The sequence below is a fragment of the Abramis brama genome, assembly GCF_963993115.1.
Source record: "Abramis brama genome assembly, chromosome: 2".
Classification (NCBI taxonomy): Eukaryota; Metazoa; Chordata; class Actinopteri; order Cypriniformes; family Leuciscidae; genus Abramis; species Abramis brama.
In genome coordinates, this window is record NC_139964.1 from 47721214 (window position 1) to 47746112 (window position 24899).

Consider the following 24899-nt stretch of genomic DNA (forward strand, 5'->3'; position numbering starts at 1 on the left):
AGTTTACAAGTTAGCTTTTGCCAGCTGTCTCTGTCTACTGAACAATGGCACAAAAACGCATCAAAGCAGATGTTGATTGCACATCATTTGTACCACAATATGTCATACATGCTAGAAATGATTGTTGTATTCCACATAAAAGTTTGTTGTTTCCAAAATGCTCAAGAAATCTATGCTTATTTTAAATCGAACTTGTAAGTTAAAACGGGCAAAAATAGCAATTTCTGATGTGACTTTCATAAATTTCTGACTTGCAAGTGTGTAAATAAACTATATATATGTCTTTTCCAAAAGAATAAAGTACTTCAACGTGCCAGTGACTCATAAATCTTTAATATAAAATTGTACAAGAGTTCTGATTTGTACAAAAAATCCATTTATATGCCAAAACCATATGCATTTTATGTCAAAAAAAGAGGTTATGGTACAAAAGATTCCAAAAATTATTTTTATTCAAGGAGGACATCAAAGAGGCTCAGTGGGTAAAAATAAACAATTTAGACCTAACGTAGCATTGTTAAGCTATCAATACCTTTGTAAATCAAAATGTGAACTTCCTCTGATGTGGATGTACTTTTCTTCAGTGGCCAATAAGGACAATCAAACAAGACAACTATGACAAACATCACATTAGATCAACAGAATTTTTTTTCCATTTTTTCAATTTTTTCCATTGAATCATTGATACTTCATATAACTGATCACACTGATCAGAATGTTCCTCTGTATTTGAAATTTCAATGGATATGTTTGTTGATATCTTCTATTCTACAGTTTCAATTCAATTTGTTCTTATTTTTGTGCTATATCACTCCATGTCCTCAAAGAAACAGTATTAACACAACAAACTTAGAGATCACCTTTGCAAGATATTGCATTCAATGTTAATGGTCTGTGATGGCCCTGTCCTCTGAGCTGCAATGAAATATTTAAGGCTCACTCTTTTAGCCAATGGCTTCATGGTAAAAGCCTAACTCTGTGGGGACAATGCAGGACAGTAATGACTGTCCAATCCTGCTGTGCACTGGAGATCTTCTCTCATACCTCTCTCCTGTTAAATGATTTACCGTTTCCATTCCTTATTACTAAGGCCATTTAATGTACTGCCTGATTTTTCAATGTACACATTTTTACAACCATCAGATAAATCTAATTCTATCAGAACCACAATGTGTAAGTATTCAGGGAATCAGATTTGGAAATAATTTTCTTTCTCTTCAGTAGATTGAAATTATGAGTTTTTTCTCCCTTTGTGTCCGTGCTGTGTGTCTCTCTAGAAGTCTTCGGTTCAACAGAAAGTATGGGGCCATGAGGTTGATAACGTTCTTCACTTTGTGATATCACGTTACCTATCTACACATGTATTTATTATTATAATTATTATTATTATTATTTGGGTTTAAAATAAAACACCAGCCTTTGACAGTCCTAAAAATGCTTTCTGTTTTGAGGTTAACAGGTCATACTGTTTCTGTAATTTTATTGACCAGTTATTGGTGCAAGAGTTACAAAGTAACTCAGAAACATTGTTTTTGAGGCAGTCAAATGCCTTTGAAGTGGTATTCTTTCATAGCCCTTTCAGATAGCAGATAGAAAGGAAAACACTGCTGTGACTCACGGGAGAAACTTGGCTGTATGTGCTAAATGGTCCCCTCATATGGAATAAACAGCCAATAACAATTCCTTTTCTGTCTTGTGTGCCATCCAGTGAAGTTAAGCGTACACTATTAGCCAGTGTCCTAAAGGACCACCCACTGTGGCAGCAGTTGTGATAGGGGTAGGAGGTAGCAGGTAGACTGGTGGCAGAGCAGGAGAAGACAGTGGAGAAGAAGAAAAGATAAAACCAGAAAAGAGCTTTGGGTCTCTCCATGATGCAGTATTGTCAGCAACATTCAATGAATCACTGAATTTATTGAATTTCCACAGGTCAGTGGTGGAAATACCTCCAGGTTCTGTGTATCAGTACATTTTAATTATACACACTGCTGATATCACTGCTGATATAGTCCATATCTTCATATCTGTTATTTTTCTCAGAAAATAATAGCAAGGCTACTATCATCATAGCACATAAAGGAGGGAGCAAATTCATCTAGTCTTTGTCCAACATTAATAACCTTTTGGACTGCATGGAGTTCCAGTATTGTAAATTACATGTCATTCATTCATAATTATCTTTCATTTCATTTATTCCAATTGAAACCAACAGACATCAAAGGGCTAATTTGCATTCAATTAATTATTATAAACAGATACCTAGAAATAAATACTCATATCTACATAGCCTCTAACTGGTTCAAATTTAATAGTGCTTTCTTCTTTGTCTTGTTATTGTGTGGCCGATAGACAATGCATGCCATGAACAAGATTATGATAAAAAAAATAAAATAAAATAAACAGTCAATGAATGTCTGGAAGTAATGCATTGGAGGAGATAGCAAACTACTGTAACTTCTTCTCAATGTAACTTCTTTTCATTGGGTGTTGGGACGTTGTCTTTGATTTTGGTCACAGTTTAGAGCCTCTCTTTTGTGGCACACTGAAAAGTCAATGGCATTTCTATATGTTAAAATTGCTCAAATTTATAGAGACAAAATAAATTACAGGACACATACTAACACTTTTAAAGTAATACTACATGCAGTAGAAAGATTATCTACCTAACCTCTGGGCTAGTTCAGCCTTTAACCATACACTTATACTCTTCAAATGTTTACTCGTCAAATGTTATGATCAGAGTCAGTAATACTTATTTACTGCATTCAAATGAATATACCTGAAACACTTATTAAATGGGATGAATATTGGGTTTAATCATGTCAAATGAGATTACTCTCATATAAAGATCTGGCACGTTTTTTTATTAAAGGTACAGTACTTACCATTTGGCACTGTATCCTTAAAAATGTCCTTTCCATGTTGGACAACCATCACTGTAAAGTGTTATCCTTGTAATATTATTACAAGTCCCATTAGTATAGTTGCAAAGTGGTTTTTTTTTTTTTTTTTTTTTTTATATATTTTTTTTTTTTTTTTTACTAAAGCTATAAACATGAGAAAATAAAAAAAGTACTTTGTTAGAGCTAAAGCATGCCAGCTCCATCTGTATATCTAACAGGTAGATAAAACAAGTCACAAGTCACATATTTAACTTTTTTCTTTTCTAAAACTCTTTTTTAAAGCCAATATAAATGAATCAAGCTAGGCAGATGCTACTTTGTCTTGATTACCTTACCTAATTAAAATGAAAGTATTTCAGTAAAAGAAAATGAAAAACAAATGAACAAAATATCAACCATCAATACAACTGTTTCACACCAAAGCCCCTCACAACACTATTTACATATTTAAGCCATTCATGCACTTGTATGGGATTCTTTTAAAAGCTATTATTACACAAATGCAATATATATATATATATATATTTTTTTTTTCATGATCATTTCTGCAGGCAAGAGTCACAAATAAGAGATTGAGAAGAAGTTTGTGTCAGGGATTGAGGGATCTATGGAGTCATATTGTATGTTTAGTCCATTGCTTCCAAAAAAACCCGGAAATGTCAAAAGGGCAAAATTCTGCTCTAACTTTTCATACTTGAAAAGACGTTTAAGAGGAACAATGCTATTTTCGTAGCAATATGGGATTGTTGTGGGGGAATGAAGAGGGGGTTGTTGTGTGGATGTTGTGTGGACTGATCTAATCAACCATTGTGGTATAAGGGGAATTTTTGTGTAGGTTGGGGTTCTGGCTATGCCTGTTTCTGCTTCTCACAGAAGAAAACATCATGTTACAGCCAGGTATTTTGCATTTGTGCATTTCACGCAGGTGGACAGTCTTATAGTGCACCCGAAGGGTCCCTTTGTTACTGTACAGTTTGTTGCAGATGGTGCAAAGGATGCCTCCTGTACCATTACCTCCACTGGATGCCAAGATGGATGGTGAGAAGGAAGGGTCACAGCGCAGAATCCCCTCCTCTGTGCCTCCTTCTCTTCCTTCCTTCCTGGCCTCTTCCCCATCCTTTCCCTCCATTGCCAGTCTCTGAGCCCCAGAACTAGGGTTGCAGTCCTCAGTTTCACTAGCACCCTCAAGGTCATCCAGCAGGATGCCGTCATCGCTGCCCTCATCAGACTCCTGTGAGGATTGCACACTGCCACTTGACTGTGCGCTAGAGGCAGTGCTCAGGTCCAGCACCATGTAGTCATCATTGGGGACATGGCAATAGCCATTGCTATGTGCATATACTCTAGTGACTGGGGATCTCATTCCCTCGTGTCTTCTGCCTCGTGGTGGTCCACTGGCAGCAATTCCCACCCCCTCTAGTCCCAGGTGGTGGTCAGCATAGATCTTTGATAGGAACTCAGCACGCAGATCTTTAGGCAAGGTTGTAAGCTGGGGGTCCAGGACAATGTCATCCAGCTCTTTGGTCAGTAGTTTGCGGTGCAGGTTGATGTTGGAGCTGTGTCTGCAGGGAAGAGAGAACAGGGATCCTGTAGCAATTTATTTGAACTGAAAACATATATATACTGTATATAATCTATCTCAACAAACAAACAAACATTAATGTTGACAGACTCTCTGTTTGTTTGTTTTCTTATCAGTAAATTTATACTAAATATACTTCTGAATATTCTGTACAACACTGATTGTGCTAATATCTTGCAGTAAAATTCTGTTGCTGTAAGATCTCCTATTACTAGGGCTGGAATGACGTATCAAAGTAATCACACCGTTTATCTTCATCCCTAGGGCCTGTCCCAATACCTCCCCTTACCCTAGATTTCTGCCCTAACCCTTGTTTTTGCGCGTTCTCGTGTAGGGGTAGGGTGTCCCAATACTCTAAAGAGCAAGGGGGAGTGCTATTCTCCCCTTAAAACCAACCCTCAAAACATAGTGCGGTCCGATGCAGGCTTAAAACGGAGTGGAAGATGAAATTACCCAGGATACCTTGCGGGCTCAGCAAGCCGGTAAATTTTTTTAAACAAGATGGTGGACACCGCTGGAAAGGAACAATTGAATTGTAATTATATTTTCGCAAATAAGCATGTTCAAATTTCTAAATATGTTGGAATATATTAGTTTGATGCACATCCAATGGACTGTAAAGTTTTGAACACTAATGTTAGAAAATATTTCACGAAGCTAACGTATCTATACTATGTTGATATCTGCCGAGTGCTTCAAGAGAGTCTGCCCATCAAATATACATCTTATCTGGGTAGTTAATCTAATTTTATTTTCGATGTTGGCTTCCAATTATTATAAAAAGAAGACGTGAGGTAAAACTTTTAAAAAATAACCGCGTTCGTCTAGTGCTTCATCTTTTTCTTCACAGCGCGCTGTCACTTCTCCCTACTTTAAACCCAAACAGCACTGAGCACAATCAGTGATGGTTGTAAAATGCAGTGTCTGCTGATTATAAATTGCGGGAGGTGTTTGATTGTAAAAAGAGAAAGCACAAAATTATAAGCACAATGATCCGCGCAAGAGACTTGACCCTATTCCCATGGCGGCGCGCGTTCGGAAACGGACTGCAACTAGACAAGCAAACTATACTTTGGGTTTCATGTGCGCGTCTAAACGATCAAATACAGACAAAAATATGGCTAAATGACCGGTTTGGAGATTCACTTTAACACAGTTTATGTCTTAAATGGGAGTTGGTTGTGGAATAGTTGGGAGAAAATTATTAGATCTGCATTCGGTCTTAAAGTGGCAGCGTCTAATAAACCTGCGAATGATTACACCTTTAATGTGAATAAAACAACTAAAGGCAAAGAGAAAATTTCTCCCAGCTCTTGAATGAATAACTTTAGCTTTAATGAACATTAATCTATCTATAATAAACTATGCTGTGTTATTTTACATTTGATTACTTTATTAGATTTCTAGCATATTATTATGGATACTTATATCCTGATCATAACTGGGATAGTTATGTGCATGTATATAATTTGCATATAGTGGTGTCCCATTTCATAGGGAAAGATCTTCAACTCCACTTTCCCTCGTTGAGGGGACTTTACTTTTGAGGGCACTCAAAACCAAGTGGAAGTTTTAAGGGGGGAGAAATGGGACAGGGCCCTAATCTCTTGTCATGTTTCACACAAAACAAAATTTTTGAGCAGATGCTAATGCTAGTATGGCAGCACCGCTCAATACGAGCCTACACATTATTAGGACTCACGACCACATTCAGTGACAGTATCAAAAATGGTAATGTCCATAACATTGGGAAGTTTTATCACAATTGAAATTATTATTAAATTAACGAGTCCAATCAAGGCGTGAGTTCATCCATCAGATATTTTAAACAACCAACAGGGACATTAAATGCTTAGTAACCAAGTGCAGAGTTTGTTTGAGTCGCGTGCCTCACAGCTCGCACCAATTGCAGCTCCGTTGGATCTGCGGTTGAACGCAATTAATATTTCTCCGTCTACGTGAGTAAAATAAACCTGTCCAGTGCGGTTCAGTTCATTTGGTGGAGGTTTGTCGAGAATGTGGTTGTGAGTACTGAAAATGTGCAGGTGTCAGTTTGATTATAGAATGGGGTTGTCACGCTCGTAAAAAAACAAAACGCTGTATAATTGCAAACGTATTAAGCGGCGCTGCCATACTAGCCATTAGCATATGCTCTAGAGTTGTGTTTTGTGTGAAACATGACAGGGGATAAGGGATAAACATAAACAATGCGTAAGCAACTTAATCGATTACGTCGACACGTCGTTCCAGCCCTACGAAATTCTTAATTATGTTAATTTTATAGCACCAATCTATCACATTTCCTGCATTGTCATGCTTTTATTTGAGTGACTGCATGAATGTGTGTTAAAGCACACTACTTTCTGACATAGCAGAGAGTTCAATAACTCTAACACCGCTTAGACGGTATTCTGCTAAAGTGTTTACTCCTGTCAGCATGTCTGCAGGCATGCACAAATGCAATTGACTCTGACTCAATTAAATACTCCACCTCATTGAATGTGAGTTTATCAATTGATTCGAGCTGTGGTAATGCAATAATAGAGAGAAACTTGATAACATATTAACTCAGACTTGGATAGCATTAGCACATTTACTCACTCCTGAAGGTAGTTTAATCGAGACCCATAAGGATATTGTTCATTCAGGCTTCACTTTAATAAAGATGGACTTTCTCTCACCCCAATCCAGGATCACATAACACATAACAAGAGAAAGTGACTTTGCAGCAATTAATCTAAAACTTGATTTATTTACAACTTGATCTGCCTCTAGACAACTGTTCAAAAGTCCCTCAAATATGAGACTATGTAATATGTCAATCCTCATTAAGTTCAACTAACAACTAAACAAATATTCTAGTGTCATGAAAAACACTGCAATATTGGCTAGTACATGTAGAAACCAAACCAATAAAACCACCAAGATTTGTGTGTGCACTGAGCCTCTGTGGGTGCTATACTACAATTGCTCACTACATTTTCTGTCTAAAATTAATAGTAATAGATACAAGAAATTAAAATAAAATAAAAAAGACCACAGGAATCCCAGGTCATGCGAAAGGGTTAAAAGCCATTTCTCAATTTAAAGTCACCTAAACCTGACTCTGACTGATAAATGGATTGTACAATGTGTTGTAGAGCTTACCAGCAGTGCCATGGTTGATGCAGTCAAAAAGGGTCCCTTTTCTTTAATTATTTAGTTCCCTATCCGACATTCTCCTGCAAGAAGTAAAAATAAATTAAATAGAGGGACCCTTTCTGTTGATATTAGGTATATAGGAGTGGACCACCAAAGCATCATCAGCATTAAAGAGAACAGCATACTGATTAACTGTGGTGGTCAACAGATAAGCATGTGATAAGATAAGCGTGTGTACACATGACCATTACGGTATTTTGTTTGTATTTATAAAATATCAGACCAGTTTAGTTCTGATAGGAAACAATTAACTATTTTAGATATCTTAAAATTAAGGGGACAACTAATTTTATTTTGAATAACTCACAGCAGTCATGTAGAGCTTGTTCATTGTGACTGATTTTTTATGCAGTTGATGATGCTTAAAGGGATAGTTCACCCAAAAAATGAAAATTACCCCATGATTCACTCACCCTGAAGCCATCCTAGGTGTATATGACATTCTTCTTTCAGATGAATACAATAAGAGTTATATTAAAAAATGTCCTGGCTCTTTCAAACTTTATAATGGCAGTGAATGGCTGTTTATGTTTTGAAGTCCATAAAAGTGCATCTATTCATGATAAAAGTGCTCCACGTGGCTCTGGGGGGTTATTAAAGACCTTCTTAACCTGAAGCGATGCGTCCGTGTAAGAATAATATCCATATTTAAGACTTTATCGACTAAAATATCTAGCTTCCGGCAGATGGCCGTACGCATCGATTTATGGCAAAAGAGTAACACTTGACAATATATGACGTAGGATGTAGGAGTAGCGTAAGCTTTGACGCCTCCTATGGATATGTTTCACACATCGCTTCACTTTAGAAGGCCTTTATTAACCCCCCAGGGCCACGTGGAGCACTTTTATCATGAATGGATGCACTTTTATGGACTTCAAAACATAAACGGCCATTCACTGCCATTATAAAGCTTGTTTATTTTTTTATATAACTCCGATTGTATTCGTCTGAAGAATGTCATATACAATTAGGATGGCTTGAGGGTGAGTAAATCATGGGCTAATATTTATTTTTGGGTGAACTATCCCTTTAAGTTGGCAGCTCCTTTTGCAGCATGTGACCATACCTCAAAATTGCACCCTCACACTGCTCATAAGCTCTAAGCTGCCATACCTAATTGGTAACACACACACACACACACACACACACACACAAACACACACACACACACACACACACACACACACACACACACACACACACACACGTAGGGGATAGAATATATAGTTTATGCCATTTAAAAATCATTGTCTATGGAATTTCCCCATAAAACATGGAAAGCTTTGATGGGGACATTCCACAGACAAAATTATTTTTAAATGGCATAAACTATATATTCTATCCCTAAACCTACCCATCACAGAAAACTCAAAGAAAAACCTACCCATCTTCAAAAAAAAGACATCACTTAGTATGACTTATAAGCTGTTTTCCGCATGGAGACCAAAAAATATCCCTGCAAGAACAAGGATTTCTGATATTGCCATCTTTGTGGGGACACAAGTAGGGTTTACCAGGGTTTACCAGGACAACATGCACGCACACACGCACGCACGCACGCACACACACACTTGCTGTATTCATGCTTCAACAATATGATATGATTATTGTCTTAACTATAAGTTACTGTTATATTTATAGGCAACCTTTTGATTGAAATGTTTAAAAACATTTAAATGTTTAGAAATACGTGACCATCTTCTTCTTCTTCCGCTCTGGGAGTCTATGGCAGCCCATAGAACCGCTTGCGGGAAAGTTATGAAATTTGGCACACTGATAGAGGACAGTCTGAAAAGTCACCATAGCAAATTTGGTGTCTTAAAACCAATCCCTCTAGCGCCACCAACTGTCCAAAGTTGCACTCATGTTTATGCTAATAACTTTTGAACCGTAAGGCCTATCAACAAAATCCTCTTAATCCCTAGCTCAAGACAATTTGATTGCACCCTATGACGTCATTTTCCGTCATGAAAATGTTTCCGCCATTTTGAATTTTCCGAAAAACCTACTTTTTCGAACTCCTCCTAGGCCGATGCTCCGATTTTCACGAAAATTGAACCACATCATCTCCAGACCATGATGACAAAAAGTTATGGAATTCAAGTTGATTCGTCAAACCGTTTTTGATAAACCCACGAACAAATTTTACGTAGCGCTTGCGAAAACAGACATAAGGCTGTATCTCCGGAACGCTTTATCGGATTCAGACCAAACTTGGTACATATCGTCACAAGCATGACCTGAGGCTACCTGCCGCGTTTCGGCGCAGCGCCACCTACTGGTCCGGAGATATGAAAAATGGCTATTTTTGCTTATAACTTCTGAACAGTTTGTCCAAAAATCATACAATTGGTCTCGTTAGATTCAGGGTAACATGCCGAGTCGACTGATATCCAAATTTACCATATCGGCCATTTTGACTGTCGGCCATTTTGAATTTTGTGCTAAAATGCTGTATTTTAGGAATGCATGAACGGATTGTTACGAAACTTGGTATGGGTCATCAGCACGGTGTCCTGAAAGAACCTGAGAAGTTTTGAAACAGCGCCACCTAGTGGTGAATTTTTTTCCCCAAATGCTTATAACTTTGGGTGTGGTTGACGTATTTTCACGAGACTCATCTAATTAGACTCCTGAAACCTTGCCGAGTCCTACGATACCAGACATGATAGGTTTCGCCTTACGGTTTGTGTAGTGTTGTGATTTAGCGCTTAAAAAACATTTGGCTATATCTTCGAAACCGCTAGTCCGATCGAGACGAAACCACCGTCAGAAGTTTGGAAACATAGGTCGATAGCAAAATGCCAATGCCCAAATGTAAAAATATTGATAGTAAGGGGTAGTAAAATTCAAACAAAGTCATGTGTCAGTCATTTTTTACATGTTTTTTTCATATAAATGTCTATAACTTTGAAGTGAATTGCGATATTTTCACCAAAATTGACACACATATGTATGGGCTCACTCTGAAGACACATAAAAAAAATTGTGGGACTGAGCCTCTTGGTGGCGCTATAATAGAACAAAACATGAAATTCCCATTGACTTCAATACAGTTTTGTGAAATAAAATGCTATACTAAACAAATCCATTGGTGTAATATTACGAAACTCAGAATGTGCCATCAGCACCATCCCCTGAAGGTACCCAAAATATTTCGAGACAGCGCCACCTAGTGGTCAAAAGTTATAACAAAATTTCCAAAAAGGCTAATAACTTTTGAATAAATCTGCCTATTGAAATGCCACTGGTCTTAATAGATTCCTTGGGTCAAGCCGAGAACATAGATACCAAGTTTTCCTTATTTGGCCGAACTTCCTGTCCGCCATCTTGATTTTCATTCAAAACCTACTTTTTCGAACTCCTCCTAGACCGTTTGTCCGATTTTCACCAAAATCGAATCGTATCATCTCCAGACTGTGCCGACTAAAAGTTATGGATTTTGTGTCGATAGACGAAACCGTTTTCGTATAGCGCAGCAGCAAATTTGAGGCATGATGCCAAAAGCACTATTCAGGCTTTATCTCTGCAATGCCTTGACATATTGACACCAAACTTTGTATGTGTCATTGTCACTTCACTCTGACCACATCACACCAATTTTGTAACTGCGCCACCTATTGGTCGAAAGTGATAATCAATTAAATCATATTTTTAATTACTGTTTCTATGATTTTTCAGCCATTTCGCCTAAAATCCTCTTTAAATGTCTTTAATTGCTCATTGTTGCAGTTGATCTGACACTTTCAGCCATGTCTTGTCGTCTTATTCTGCTTGGCCCCGGTAATTGCTGCTTGCAGCTATATTTGTCATTGGTTTAGTCGTAGTTACTCATCTGTTGTCATAGTTTCTCATTAGTCATGCACCTGTTTCTGTTCCATTTATTTTATTTATTTATTTATAAATAAATATGTAGTTGTAATTAAAAAAAATATTGTTGAAGTCTCTCTCGTTGTGCGATTATTACTGCCACAGCCAAAACGTTACACATATTTAATGAAGTTTGCATCATTAATTATGTTACTTTACTGATTATTACTGTGAAGCTGCTTTTAAACAATTTATATTGTATAAAGCACCATAAGGTGACTTAACATTACATACACACATGTTGGTAGGCTACACCTATTTCATTTTTCAGACATTCCATTTGCGTAATAGTTTTTTATACTGAGCTAATGATCCCCTAACCTAGCGTTTCTCAATGGGGGCGTTCAGAGGAACTTCAGAGGGTGCTGGATATCTTTGAAAGGGGAGTGTTGAGGTGTTCTTAGGGGGCGTTTAAGGTGAGTAAATGGCAAAGATTTAAGATAAGAAACTTGTAACTACTTGCAAAAAAAAAAAAAGAAAAAAAAATGGTTTGCAACATTATAATACCGTCTTGTCCTTCGAGAAATCACAGTGAACGTTTCAAATGCGTTTGTTCGTTTGTCAGTAGTGCAAGCGCGCAGAATGAGTACGTCAGAAATAGAACGTAGCATGCACTGTCGGCTACTTGGCGCACATCCACAGAATCACTGATGGGGTTTTTATGTGCATTTAACGCGATGTGTCGCTCCATTCGCGTCTGATATAGACATAGTGTAACCTACCCGTTTACACCAGTGTGACTAGAATCAATGGTATTCTGACTCTTTCCAAAGCAACGAATATTTACTGAAGTGTTTCTGTCAGCATTTTATAGCACAGCTGCCGAACTTCCAGTGAAAACAACTTAGAGCTTCTAGCATTCAGCTTTTTTCTTGTTCTTGTTTTCCGTTGAAAAAAAAAAATATATGAATGCTTCTTGTTTGCAGGTTGGCTGCATTTTGTGATAATCTATGTAACACTAAGTTTCAGTGCCAAATTTCTAAAGCAATTATTTAACACTCATAAATATTATACCTATTCACATGACTTTTTTGCTCCTTGGAAACTAAAGATAATGATATTTCAACTATCCAGTCAAATCAAATCTGTTATATGTGGCATTCAGTGACATGTTTTTTTTAAGTGATATATAGGTGAATAATAGTAATAATAATAATATACACCAAAATATATTTTATACATACAATATATAATATAACAACACAGATCAAAAGTTTTGGGCAAGTATAAGTTTTATTTTTATTGTATTATTTACTCAAAAAAAAAAAGAAAGTTCTGCATTTACATTTATATAAAAAAAAAGAAAAAAAAAGAAATGTTTAGTAGGTTTATTTAGCGATTTGAATTATGAGGACATTGACGTGTCCTAATAATGTAGGGGGTGTGGCCGAAAACCTGAATACATACCACAATGGGTGTAACTTTGGGTCCTCATAATGTAGGTCAGGGATAGGCAAGTTGGGTCCTAGAGAGCCACTGTCCTGTAGAGTTAGGCTCCAACCCTGAAACACCCCTCACCTGCCTGTAGCCTTAGTAATCCTGAAGACATTGATTAGCTTGTTCAGGCGTGTTTGATTAGTTTTGGAGCTAAACTCTGCAGGACAGCAAACTTGTCTACCCCTGATATAGGTCACACACACACACACACACACACACACACACACACACACACACACACACACACACACACACACACACACATAGAGAGAGAGAGAGAGAGAGAGAGAGAGAGAGAGAGAGAGAGAGAGAGAGAGAGAGAGAGAGAGAGAGAGAGAGAGAGAGAGAGATTTAATGGAACCAAGCAAGCAGTACATTTCACTTAGTTTATTTTGACTAAGAGCAGTTAAACACAAAGCCCAAGCCCTAACACTCCATGATTGAGTCTACCCTTTCATTTATCAGGTTAAGCCTTTCTGCCTCATTTCCTTCTCCCTTGCAACCTCATTTAAGGGCACAACTAAGTTATGCCTCTCAGTCCCCTCCTCCATCCCCCAACAACCTCCTCAGCTCTCTATCCGACCTTTAATGTAGCAGCCAAACCAATTTGCCCAAAGCTTGAAGCAGCCTCTCCCGAGAATCCTTTTTTTTTCTCTGCAGAGGAGGAGAGAGGTATGGCTCTTAATGTGTCTTTTCCTAAGAATGTTAATCATCTTTAGGATTTGATGGCCCTTTCAGTTCCTGGCAAGTGTGCACATTTGTGAAATGAGTTGTAATACTCAATTTCAAAGTGAAAGAGAGTCACATTAGATGATAAGGTGCTTTGTTTTTGTCTTTGTCTTTTCCTCTAATGTGCAGTGGGCAGCTAAAGATCAGATCACTTTCTCTATGTCAAGGCCATCATCACAGTAGCGAAGAATGTTTAAACGCAAATGACAAAGTTTAGTCATAGTTTGGAGTGCTGAATTCTCTAAGCCTGACATCATTTCTCAACGCCACAGGAAGAGCAGAGAGGAATGGGAAGACAGAATTAACCTTCAATCTCCCTAACCACAGTTGGCTTGTGTGAGACTGTAGACCGAATATTAGCACACATGGGACTCTGGAGCCAGGCAAACGCTCAGGGTCATCACCAATCAGCAAGTGAGGAAAACATAAGAAAATGAATTAATGAATTAATACATACATACATACATACATACATACATACATACAGTACATACATTCAAACAGAAATAAATAATGATTGAGAGGTGTGTGTGTTTCCAGCAATCAATCACACTGCTTCTCTCCACCTGCTCACCCCTTACAAAAAATGCAATCTTTTACATCCATTAAAAAAATGAAATATGTAACATGCAATGCTATTCAATTACAGACTTACTTTCTCACTCTTTGCTACAAACAACAACATTAAATGTAGTGTACATGCGCAGTAATATTCGGCCACATCCCTGAGACACTCTTTTTTTATCATAATTGAATCATCAAGCCAATGTTTATTCATTTTTAATGGGAGATGGATACTTGTTTGAGATACCTGAACTGGATGCAAGCCCATGTTTATTCATTTTAAAGGGGAGATGGATACTTGTTTAAGATACCTACACTGGGTGTAATTTATCAAACTGACTTCCTACTCAGGGATGTCAAGAGCTCATTTAAAAGTCAGTGTGGAGAAGTCTTTTAACACTGAATTTAGATGCCACGTTAGCATTTGTTATTTGAATTTTAAAGCCATCTATGTTCAGACTGATATTCTTCATTTTTTAAATTCATTCAAGTTTGTGATATATACATTTTAAATAGAATGTTGATAGATAAAATGTGAGTTTATAAATGAGTATTCTAGTAAATTATTAAATGACTAAAACTATTATTTGTAAAGTATTGTAAAACATTAAAATATTTAATAATTTTTAATGATACAGATGGTATGGTATTATTAGAATGTCAGCTTATTTGCAGGACTGCTCTGCCTGGAGCACTCTATTTCTCTAGCCTTCTAGGGCTCCCCATTCCCCCAGACCTTTGCTCTCTACACAACTGCTGCCTCACATTGGGGGAAAACAAATCTTCCCTCCACAGGCAGAAGGAAGTTATTGCAGCACATCAGTACCAAAGAACACAGCAACTCTCTACTGTTCTCTGTCCTACAGTCACCAATGATGTTTAAACTGTACTAATGAACAAACATGTCTGGGAAAAAGTGTCACCCCTCAACAAATTTTCATTTTTAATTTCCAGTAAAGTGGAATGAACACACACACGCACGCACGCACGCACGCACGCACGCACGCACGCACGCACGCACGCACGCACACACACACACACACACACACACACACACACACACACACAAAAAAATTAACATGCCTTCAATAATTTGTTATCTACATAAAACTGTCACTTGTGACCAGAGAGGGTGAGAAGAGATAGGCTCTTATCTGTTGTAGGATTACAAATTTAAGAATATGTTTTAGATCTGCTGATCCTACTTCCTTACATAACATCACATAAAAAAAACTAAGGTGAACTATAATGTATTGGGCATTCAAGGTGAACATGAGGCCATCCATTTACTGGTTAGATTTAACAGTTTCCTTTGAAGGGGTTTTGTTAGTCTTTAATCTTCCTACTAAGAGATGAACTATGTGTGAATGTTACAAAGTCTTAGTTCTCGTGACCATGTGTTGTTTATACAATTTGGGGGGTACCATTATCTCAGTTGGGGGTAATTGCCTCTATTGTCTTCATCCCTAAGGCTGTGTGTAAGTTCAGCACCTTTAAGGACTGCCCACTGAATTGCCTATAAGATACCATGTAAAGTTCCCTTAGTCAGAGAATGTTGGACGAATTGCAGCCACGCTCAATAAAGAATAACTTCTGTTTGAATGTGATCCCAACGTCTCCTGGTCTTGCTTTGAAGAAGAAAAAGTTTCCTACACTGTCCTTCCTCTGGAGTGAATGAGATGGATGAGGTCTATTGTTTCTCTCTTTAGAGTGCTTGACTGTCTAGAGGGCTCTTTCTGACATGCACTGCACCTCTGGCAACAAAATAAGCTTCTTTTTTTCCATATTTCTGTATTTTGATACAGATGTATATTCTTACTCTTTATGGACGTCCTTGAAGTGGAGCAGTTTTTAAAGACTGCATGCATTGACCTACGGTATGAGTATGTAAGTGGGCCACTAAATGAAACCAATTTGTGTAACTTTCTGCTGAATGATATTAGTAGTGTGTTTTATGTCACTAATTATATGGCTGACTTTAATAGCATCACAGAATGCACTTTACTTGTAGAGCCAAAACAATTAGCTTTGGAAAGTTTACATTTGACTGAAGATCCAATTTTTTTTTTTTGCTCGCCCTCTAGCATAAAATGTATTTTGGGACTGTTTATGGTAAATGTGTTAACTAGCAGTCGGAGAAACCTGCACCTCCTGATGCGATAATGAATGCAGTGGTTTGACAATCTGTAGCCTCTGCTAATGTATGCATGTCTACCTGTGTGTGACAGGTGAGCAAGTACAGGTAAACAGCACATTAATGCATTAAATAAGTGTCTGCAGAAATGTACAATCAACACATTCTTCCTGTTAAAGCATAATTTGTTAACATATTTTTTCAACTATTTGTCCCCCTCAAACTTGCAAGAATGAAGATTAAACAGGTTCCCCACATATAATAACTTTATGAAATGTAAAAATTCAAAACCACCTGTTTTAAGTTTACCAGTTATCATATTTATATCAGCATACATCAGTTTGATTTTAGTGGAAAATAAAAAGTGATTTGTCTCACCTATCTCTGCTCCGTCGGGAGGGGAAAGCAGCGTTGCATCCAGCCACAGTACACACATGCATCTCTTTTAGGTGCACATTCTTGTAGTGCAATTTAACACTATATGAACTTTTAAAGCTCTTTTTGCAGACGTAGCAGATCTTGGGATCAGGGCTAGCACAGAGATCACCCTCAGGGGACTGGGAGGGGAACTTTGGTGGGCTTGTTCCATAGCTCATTGATGAGATGAAACTTTCATGTAAGGCAGCCATGCTGGCAGCAGCGGCAGCAGCAGCTGCCATACCCCCATTGTAAAGGCTATATTGACCCATGCAAAACATGTCATAAGTAGGATCATTGATCTCTTCTTTGATTTTGATAACAGGCTGGTGTTGTGAAGTCGGGGAATGCCTTTGTTCCTCCAAATCTTTCTGGAGGTGTCCCTCATCTTCTACCTCCTGGTATTCCTTATCGAGATTTCTCTCTTGGGCAGGCTGATGTTCGTCAGTGTCCATCAGATCATCCCGGTAGAACTTGGATTCAGATGTCTCCGACTCATTTTCAAAGTCACGCTCATGATCTTGGTCCTCAGAGGTAAAACTGTCAATACAGCGCAGGTCGCCATGGCTTCTACCACCATGACTCCCACCACACTCTTCTTGGTCAGGATGGAGTATGCCTCTAAGGGCTAGACTGGGACTCATTTCATTCTGTGATGGAGACTGATGTCTGCTACCCCCACAATGATGACTGCTGCTGCTGCTGCTGTTATTGTTGTTGTTGCAGTTGCCATTGACATTATTATGGATGTTGGATGGCTGATGGTGGTGATGGTGACAACTATCTTCATCATCATCATCATCTTTGTCATCATAATCATCTGCCACATCTATCACTTCTTTCTCTATCTTTACTGGCATACTGGATTTACGAGGCTTCTTTTTAGGCATTGGGTCGAGAGTCATGGAATCTTGGGTACTGGGAGTTGTGGGTAGGTGATGAGAGAATGTTGATGTTTCAGATACATCCATGTTGTGGGAGCTAGCAGCTAACACCTGTTGCTGGTCCGTCAAAGATGTGCTGTTGATTGTGGTAGGCAAAATTGGACTGGTAGGCAGAGAGACTGGGGGACTAACTAGATCAGCAGGAGAGAGCAATGTGCGATAAAAGGGTGGCACAGGTTGCACTGGCTGCACAGACTTCAGGGAAGGAAAGACAAGAGGGCTCTGCAGAGGTGAATGTATCATGGGGTCAAGAGGAGGGGTGGCAAAGCTTAGTGGTGGCCGTCCTGGGCTAGTTATATTGAAGCCACTTTTGGCACTTGATATGACAGGTGTGGCAGTACCAGAACTGGAGCGAATGAGGTCCTTGTCCCGGTTGTTCCTCAGCATAGGCATATGTAGGCGAGGATTGGGATTAGCACTATGGCGGTTACGACTTCGCAAAGAGCTGAAGACCATATTGCAGCCTTCAATAGTACAACGGTGCTTAATCTTCAGATGCACAGCATTGTAATGGATCTTTAGAGTGCCCTTATCATAGAATGTCTTGCCACAGGAGTTGCAGCAAACACGACCCTTACGTGAGGTTGCACCCATTCGACGCATGCGATGCATTTTGGAAGAGAAAGAAGAATGTGTAATGGTTTTCGATTGTTCATTCTTTTCAAAATGGTGATGGATCTGGTGGTTGTTCAGAGTGCTTGACTGCTGCTGTTGCTGCCCCTGTTGCTGTGTTGGTGTATGTGGTTGCTGGGACTGCTGTGTAGATGGTGTTGGAGAAATGGGTGAAGCTCTGTTGGGTTCTATTTTAGGTTCAATGGCGTTGGGTAAGGTCCCCATTGCTCCTCGACTTGGGCTCTGACCACTACGAAACGGTGAGAGGGACACTTCAGATTCACTGGTCTCCACCTGCTCATTCTGATTGGGCAGATTTGGCTCTCGCATTCTGAGACCTGATTGCTCAATGTTCAGTCCATTTGGTGGCAGACCTAACATGGGGGCTGACACTGGGTTTATGTACTGGAAGGGCAGCAAGAAGGCCAGACTGTTTGGAATGTTCTCAAAATGATGAATACTAGAGGGGCTGTTGTTCTCTAGGTGCGACAGAAGGCCAGGGCTACGTGTGCGATTGTTGCTTTCAATAAAAGTTCTGATGCCAGAGTCAGTCTTTGATGAGGGCACTGTAATTGCCTGACCCTCCTTTTCCTGGATGGCCATCAATTCCACAATAGACTTGGTTTCACCAAAGCGCAGAAACTGTTGTAGAGTGATGATCTCCTCTTCCCGGGACATTATAGTCCATCTGTCCAGAACCTTGCCTGCAGCATCCTAGAGGCCATATCAGAGAAAAGATTAAAAAACTAAACAAATACTTTTTTTTTTTTTTATGAATATTATCTGAGAAGATAGAGGTGATGGGGAGGGTAAGGATAAAGGAATGTCACCCAAAAGAGCACATGAAGCAATATATAAAGACTGATGATTTGTTTCTCAACTGACAATATATTGGCCTCTCTACACTTTGTCTTTTCTTTCTTAAAGGGTAACTCTCGCCAAAATGCAACCTAGGGTCTTTTTGTTAATCTACCCGAGGCAAACTTTCATTTAAAAGTATAATTAGAATGGAAACGCCACTTTTAAGTTTGACCGTATTTTTGTTCAAATTGCCTTTTGAATGGGAGTGCTTGGGGCACTTCTATGATAGCATCAAAAATCACTATTTTTAAAAAACTAAGAAGGCTCGACACAACATGAAACTTTGCTCGAAGTATCACCTGGGGCTCTTCACATGAACTCGAGCATTGAGAATATTGTTTGTGTACACAGAGTTTACTAAAAAGAAAGATTTTGAACAACTCACTGTCGCTGTGTCCGCCCGCATTTTGACAGTCAAAAATAACCATGCAAATGTAGTCATTAGGTAACCCATGCAAAACTTAACAGCCATCAAATAAAATTTATAAGCTACCAGTAATCACTTATTAGGGAGTCCCTGTGAAACTGAAGAGAGGACATCAATTTATTTGATATAAGACAATGAACAAAATTTCCCAGAAAGATAAAACTCTTGCTGCATCTCCCACAATTACCCACTGATTATTGCTGTTGACAGACACTAAAGAAAATAAGAGATTCAATTTAATGAGTAATAATAAATGATGATGATTATTATTATTATTATTATTAGTAGTAGTAGTAGTAGTAGTAGTAGTAGTTGTAGTAGTATTTCAATTTATTTGGTATATCTCTGCTTTTAATATTGTGTAAAATATAGTTTTAAAATGTCAGTTTCTCAAAAAGAAGGTTCATAACTTTACAAAAATAAATAAGTCTTTTTATTTTATTTATTTTTTTATAATAATTGCTGTGGCTGCAATGTTGGACATAAAAAATAAACAGCCCATGTTTATTTAACCATGTCTTTGAAGAAGCCTTGGAGGTGACAGCAAACTTGCATTACATTTATTAAGCAGGATGCAGACTCAGTATTAACTGAGCTTTATGTTAATTGGAGTTAGAGGATGCATGTCTCAAACTAGATTAAATATTAATGAAGTCATACTTTCTTAAGAAGATTTTGTCAAGTAAAGAATATGTTTGACATATGGTTTACCTTCAGGCACACAAGTATGAAATGATGTAAATCTCAACATATCCTAAATTAACCTTTATTTTATTTTTATTTTATTTTATTTATGTATTTATTTTATTTATTTATTTATTTATTTTTGCAGAGCCGGACCATGGGATGTGGGAAGTTTCCATCTTGAGAGTGCAGTATTGCTCCAGGAGGAGAAATAAGCACCACTTCCAAGGAGCTTGTTCTTCGGCCAGCGTTCTAAGTAATGGTATTATTAACCACTGAAAAATAAAACAGTTTGAGCTTTGCACACTTGCCCACTGCCATGCGCTGATACATGGCAAGAGATTCTGGGAATGGAATCTTGGCAGGATCTTTTAGCGTTGTGGTCAGGCTTGTAACTTTGATACATAAAATATGTGACTTTGTTTTCTGTTCCCTCTTTCTCATACCTGCATTATTTGACTCTGAAGTATGTTTCCTTACATTATATTACTGTGGTTCCTAAACCCCACTGAAGTTCGAAAACTGAACATCAACTGTTATATATTGCTTTATTACTGGTATTTTCTTCATGTGAATAAGCAGGCTTTTTAAGTCATGTAAATTAACAGGCATAACCTTTCATGTTCTGTCTATAAACTATACATGTTCATTGGCATTTGCCACAGAATGTGATGCCAAAAGTGTGTCGCTCTGTCCTTGCTACCATGCAAGTTTATGAATGGCACTTCCAGTTTAAGGGGAGATAAAATTTGTTTGCTCTACTCATACATGATCCAGTTTACATTTGACACAGAATAAGGCAACATCAAGGGAGCAATGGCTGTTCTGATGACAATTAGAGATGACACAAGGCAAGGCTTTGTCTGGCCCAGCCTGCTAGGATCTATGAATGATAAATGGTTACTCTGGATTTTAAGAGCTGTAAAAATCAACAGCACAAAGCACAAAGGGCCTTTAAGGCACAGACAGAGAATAAATGTTTAAAGAAACTAAGAGAGTTAGAGAATGAGAGAAAGTGAGGAAAAAAGAAGATAGTAAGAGAAAGTGAGAGGTGGGAATACAGAATGGTTTCACAACAGCATGGCCTCAGAAATTTAAGCGAGATAAATTCTTTAGAGACAGCACATCAATAGTCACTGGGGTATTTGTTGTTAAATATACATTAAAAACATTTTACTCTTTCATTCCATGTTTGAGTATGAGTTTAGCCTGGAGGTAAGACTTTAAATTTCAGCCTCAACAATATTATTTTATATGGCACAGTGGTTTGAACTCCTGTATTTCAATTTGATGTAAGTAAAGGGAAAAAAGTATATACAGTATATAAGTTAACATCATACTTACAGTTTACTATTTCTGAATTATTTTTGCTCTTTAAGTATAGTATACTACTATGTTCCTATTTAGGTATTAATTTTTTATACTTGAAATATACCTTTAACTGTACATTAACCCTTTCCAGTTTAAAAACATTTTATTCTAGCTTCATGCATCCTTTTTTTTTATCAACACATCCTTTTTTTATCAACATTTTAAACAAAAAGCTTAGAAAGTCACATTTGTGTCAAAGACTACGTCCAGATGAGGTTCAGAACTATGATCAAAACACAGACGGAGTAGATCCTGTATCCTTTTGAGTATTAAATTCTTGATTCATGAATTACTATCCTAGATTGAAACTAAAACTAAAGGCAGTGAAGAGGAGGCTACATTTAGATTGACTGGTACGATAAAATATTAGTGTGTCTGCCCACAAATCAGCCTTAGGTCCTTAGCCAACTCCCCTGCATTAGTCAGGTAACAAACCTGCCATTAGAAGCACTTTTACACCAAGGCACTCATCTCCCAATTAGCTTAATGTGGCTTCTATCTATGCATTCTGCAGATTAGCCATACTCAAATGAAATCTCATTAGAACCGTCCCCCACGCCCCCCAACGCTGTGATGGATTACACTGTCATTACACAACCCTGACTCCTTTACATAATGTGGCTGAACACTGTTTGTGAGGTTAAAGACAATTAGTTAATAATTATAGCATTAAGTCACCAGTCTCATCTATCCATTGTGCAGTCAGCAAATGCTGCAAATGTGTCAACTGTGACAGCTGTATTTATCTCACTGCTTCTGGTGTCACTTACTGCAACCCAATAATGATGCTGAAGGCTTGAGCTTTGTAAATGGTCTCTGAGGACAGGCAAAATATGGCCAAATATCCATGCCAATGTTATCAGCATAAAAAAAAGTCAGTTATGCAGTTATCATATTAACATTCCCCCAGTCTTGTGTTAAAGGCTGAAAATTAAGCCACTGAGTACAGTCCTTTTAGCAATCATCACTTATCATAGTCATGGGATCATTAAGCTCTAAGAAAATATATACAGTGGGCACAGAGTAAGAAAAGGTAAATACATAGACTGGGCCAATGCACAGCACACTAGCTTTTCTTTGATACTAGAAATATTTTTAATTCATTAAATAAAATATTATTATTATTTTTTTTTTTTTTTAATCAAAATACTCCAATATCACGTTTTAAACATTTGCTTCTCTCTACTTAATATAGAACTGACATTTCTAAAACGTCTAATTCACCATGGACAATTGGTCTGGGAACCACATTGATCCAGTGACTCCCAGTGGACACAACACGAATTCACTATTGATCAAGGGGTAGCTATCATATCCCAGAAAAAAAAAAAGAAAAAAGAAAAAAAAATTCCATCCCCTGTGTTCACTACTTCAAGGGAGGTTAAGCAGAGGTTTCCCTGTGATCTTAGTAGGTCTTGAACCCATGAATTGCTCAGTATTCTACTTTCTGACCTTTTTATTTTAAGCAATGAATAATTGAGTAGGGCAGTGGCAAAAAGGGGGGAAAAGCTCAGTCAAAGCCCAGTGCCTGGAGCCATGACATCAGAGGGAGAGCTCATAAGAGTCTTGTGTAACTCTCATTGGTCAAATAGTGCCTAATGATTATCATAGAGCTCTCTATTCTTAGATGGCCAAATGTGGATATGCAATGTTATGTTTTTATTTTTAATTTTTATATCAAACCACATTTTAATTGTGCTAATATGTCTAAAAATGCATGGTATTAGGGAGGTGTGTGGCTCAGCCATCCAATAATACATATCGTTTATCTGGCATTGTGCTGGATGACATATGAAATAAATGTAGAAGAAAAATACATCCAGATTTCCTGGCTAAACGATAATCCTAAATGACAGCTCGTGATCTATGGGGAAAGTTGGTATACACTGACCAAGCTGGAGAAAACCAAGTCCAAATAAGGTGTTGCCTATTATACACGTACACACATGGTCCACTGTGAACCACTTTTTCTATAATTTGGAACAGAGCTACTCTAATTGCATTGCCTAGCATTTTCTCAGTGCAGAACACAGACTAAAATACATCCAATGTAGACCAAAATCATGATGATTTTGCATGTCCAGACATTTTGATAAATGTTATTTAAACAGTCTACCTCATACAAGTGTGACAGAAACTGTTATTATTTGCTTTGGTACTATATTTCATGTGTAAATAAAAATAATAATAAAAAAAAAAAAAAAACTGTCTGTGGAATGCGAGCTTAAAAGGGAGTATAAATTGGTAATTGTGGTTTTGTCATTTGAATGAACCTGTTACAATTCAAGTGATCTGCATCATTGTCATTTTGACTGTAACATGTCTGTGATGTGGAGCAACACTCAAGTGTAGAGAGACTGAGGGAAAAAAGGATTTATGTGATCTCCTTCTATCAGGGAATAGAATGGATTTTCTGATATGGGAAGCAGATGTTAGGTGGACATGGAGTTCTGTAAGGGGAAAAGTGGGAGTGCGTGAGAAATATCCTGTCTGTGAGTCTTTGATGCAACTGTGTCTTTTTTTGTTCTTTATGATATCACATCTTCTTTCTATCACCCCAGTGATTGCTTGCTAATGCTTGAAAAAGGCGTGACATATGCTCACAATTTGCTTCTTGGCTGTCGTGTCTTGTATCAGTGTGATACTGGGAGGTGTTTTACATTACTGTTATCATTTAGAGTAATGCTTACACCTCTTTCTCAAAAGCTATTATATTGTTGTTATTAAATAGAAGTCAAAGAGCAACCTTCAAAAGATTAGCTCAGCTGGAAGGAGATCAGATGAAAACATGGAGAGAAGATATGTATGTGTTCACCTTACTTCTTGCTTTAAATAAAATCTATGCCCCTTTCGTTGCAAGTCAAACAAAACATTTTTATATCTCCTCTCTGATCCTAATTTGACTGTGAAGTAAGCCACATGTTTTACATTTGGTGGATTAATAATCTCTCTCTCTCTCTCTCTCTCTCTCTCTCTCTCTCTCTCTCACACACACACACACACACACACACACACACACATAGAGACACGCCGACTATTAGAGAGGTTATGTACAAACTGTCGCTGCCACAGCACATGCAGGCGAAGAGAATAAGCTAATGGACTCTTTGCCTAATGTGATAAGAGCCATTATTGACATACTGCCAGGAAGATGCAAGGCCAT

The 24899-nt window shown here is 37.9% G+C and overlaps 1 protein-coding gene across 3 annotated transcripts in view; it reads right to left on the minus strand.

Annotated features, from left to right (window-relative positions):
- Positions 1-314: 314 nt before the first annotated feature.
- Positions 315-24899, minus strand: part of bnc2 (basonuclin zinc finger protein 2) — a 278971-nt gene continuing 254386 nt past the window's right edge. For all 3 annotated transcript variants that reach the window (XM_084091386.1, XM_084091388.1, XM_084091387.1), the window contains exons 5-6: positions 16799-19107; positions 315-4462 (exon numbers count right to left, since the gene is read on the minus strand). In XM_084091386.1, the coding sequence (XP_083947512.1) occupies positions 3697-4462; positions 16799-19107 (3075 nt within the window). In that variant the 3' untranslated portion in view covers positions 315-3696. The remainder of the gene's footprint in view (positions 4463-16798; positions 19108-24899) is intronic.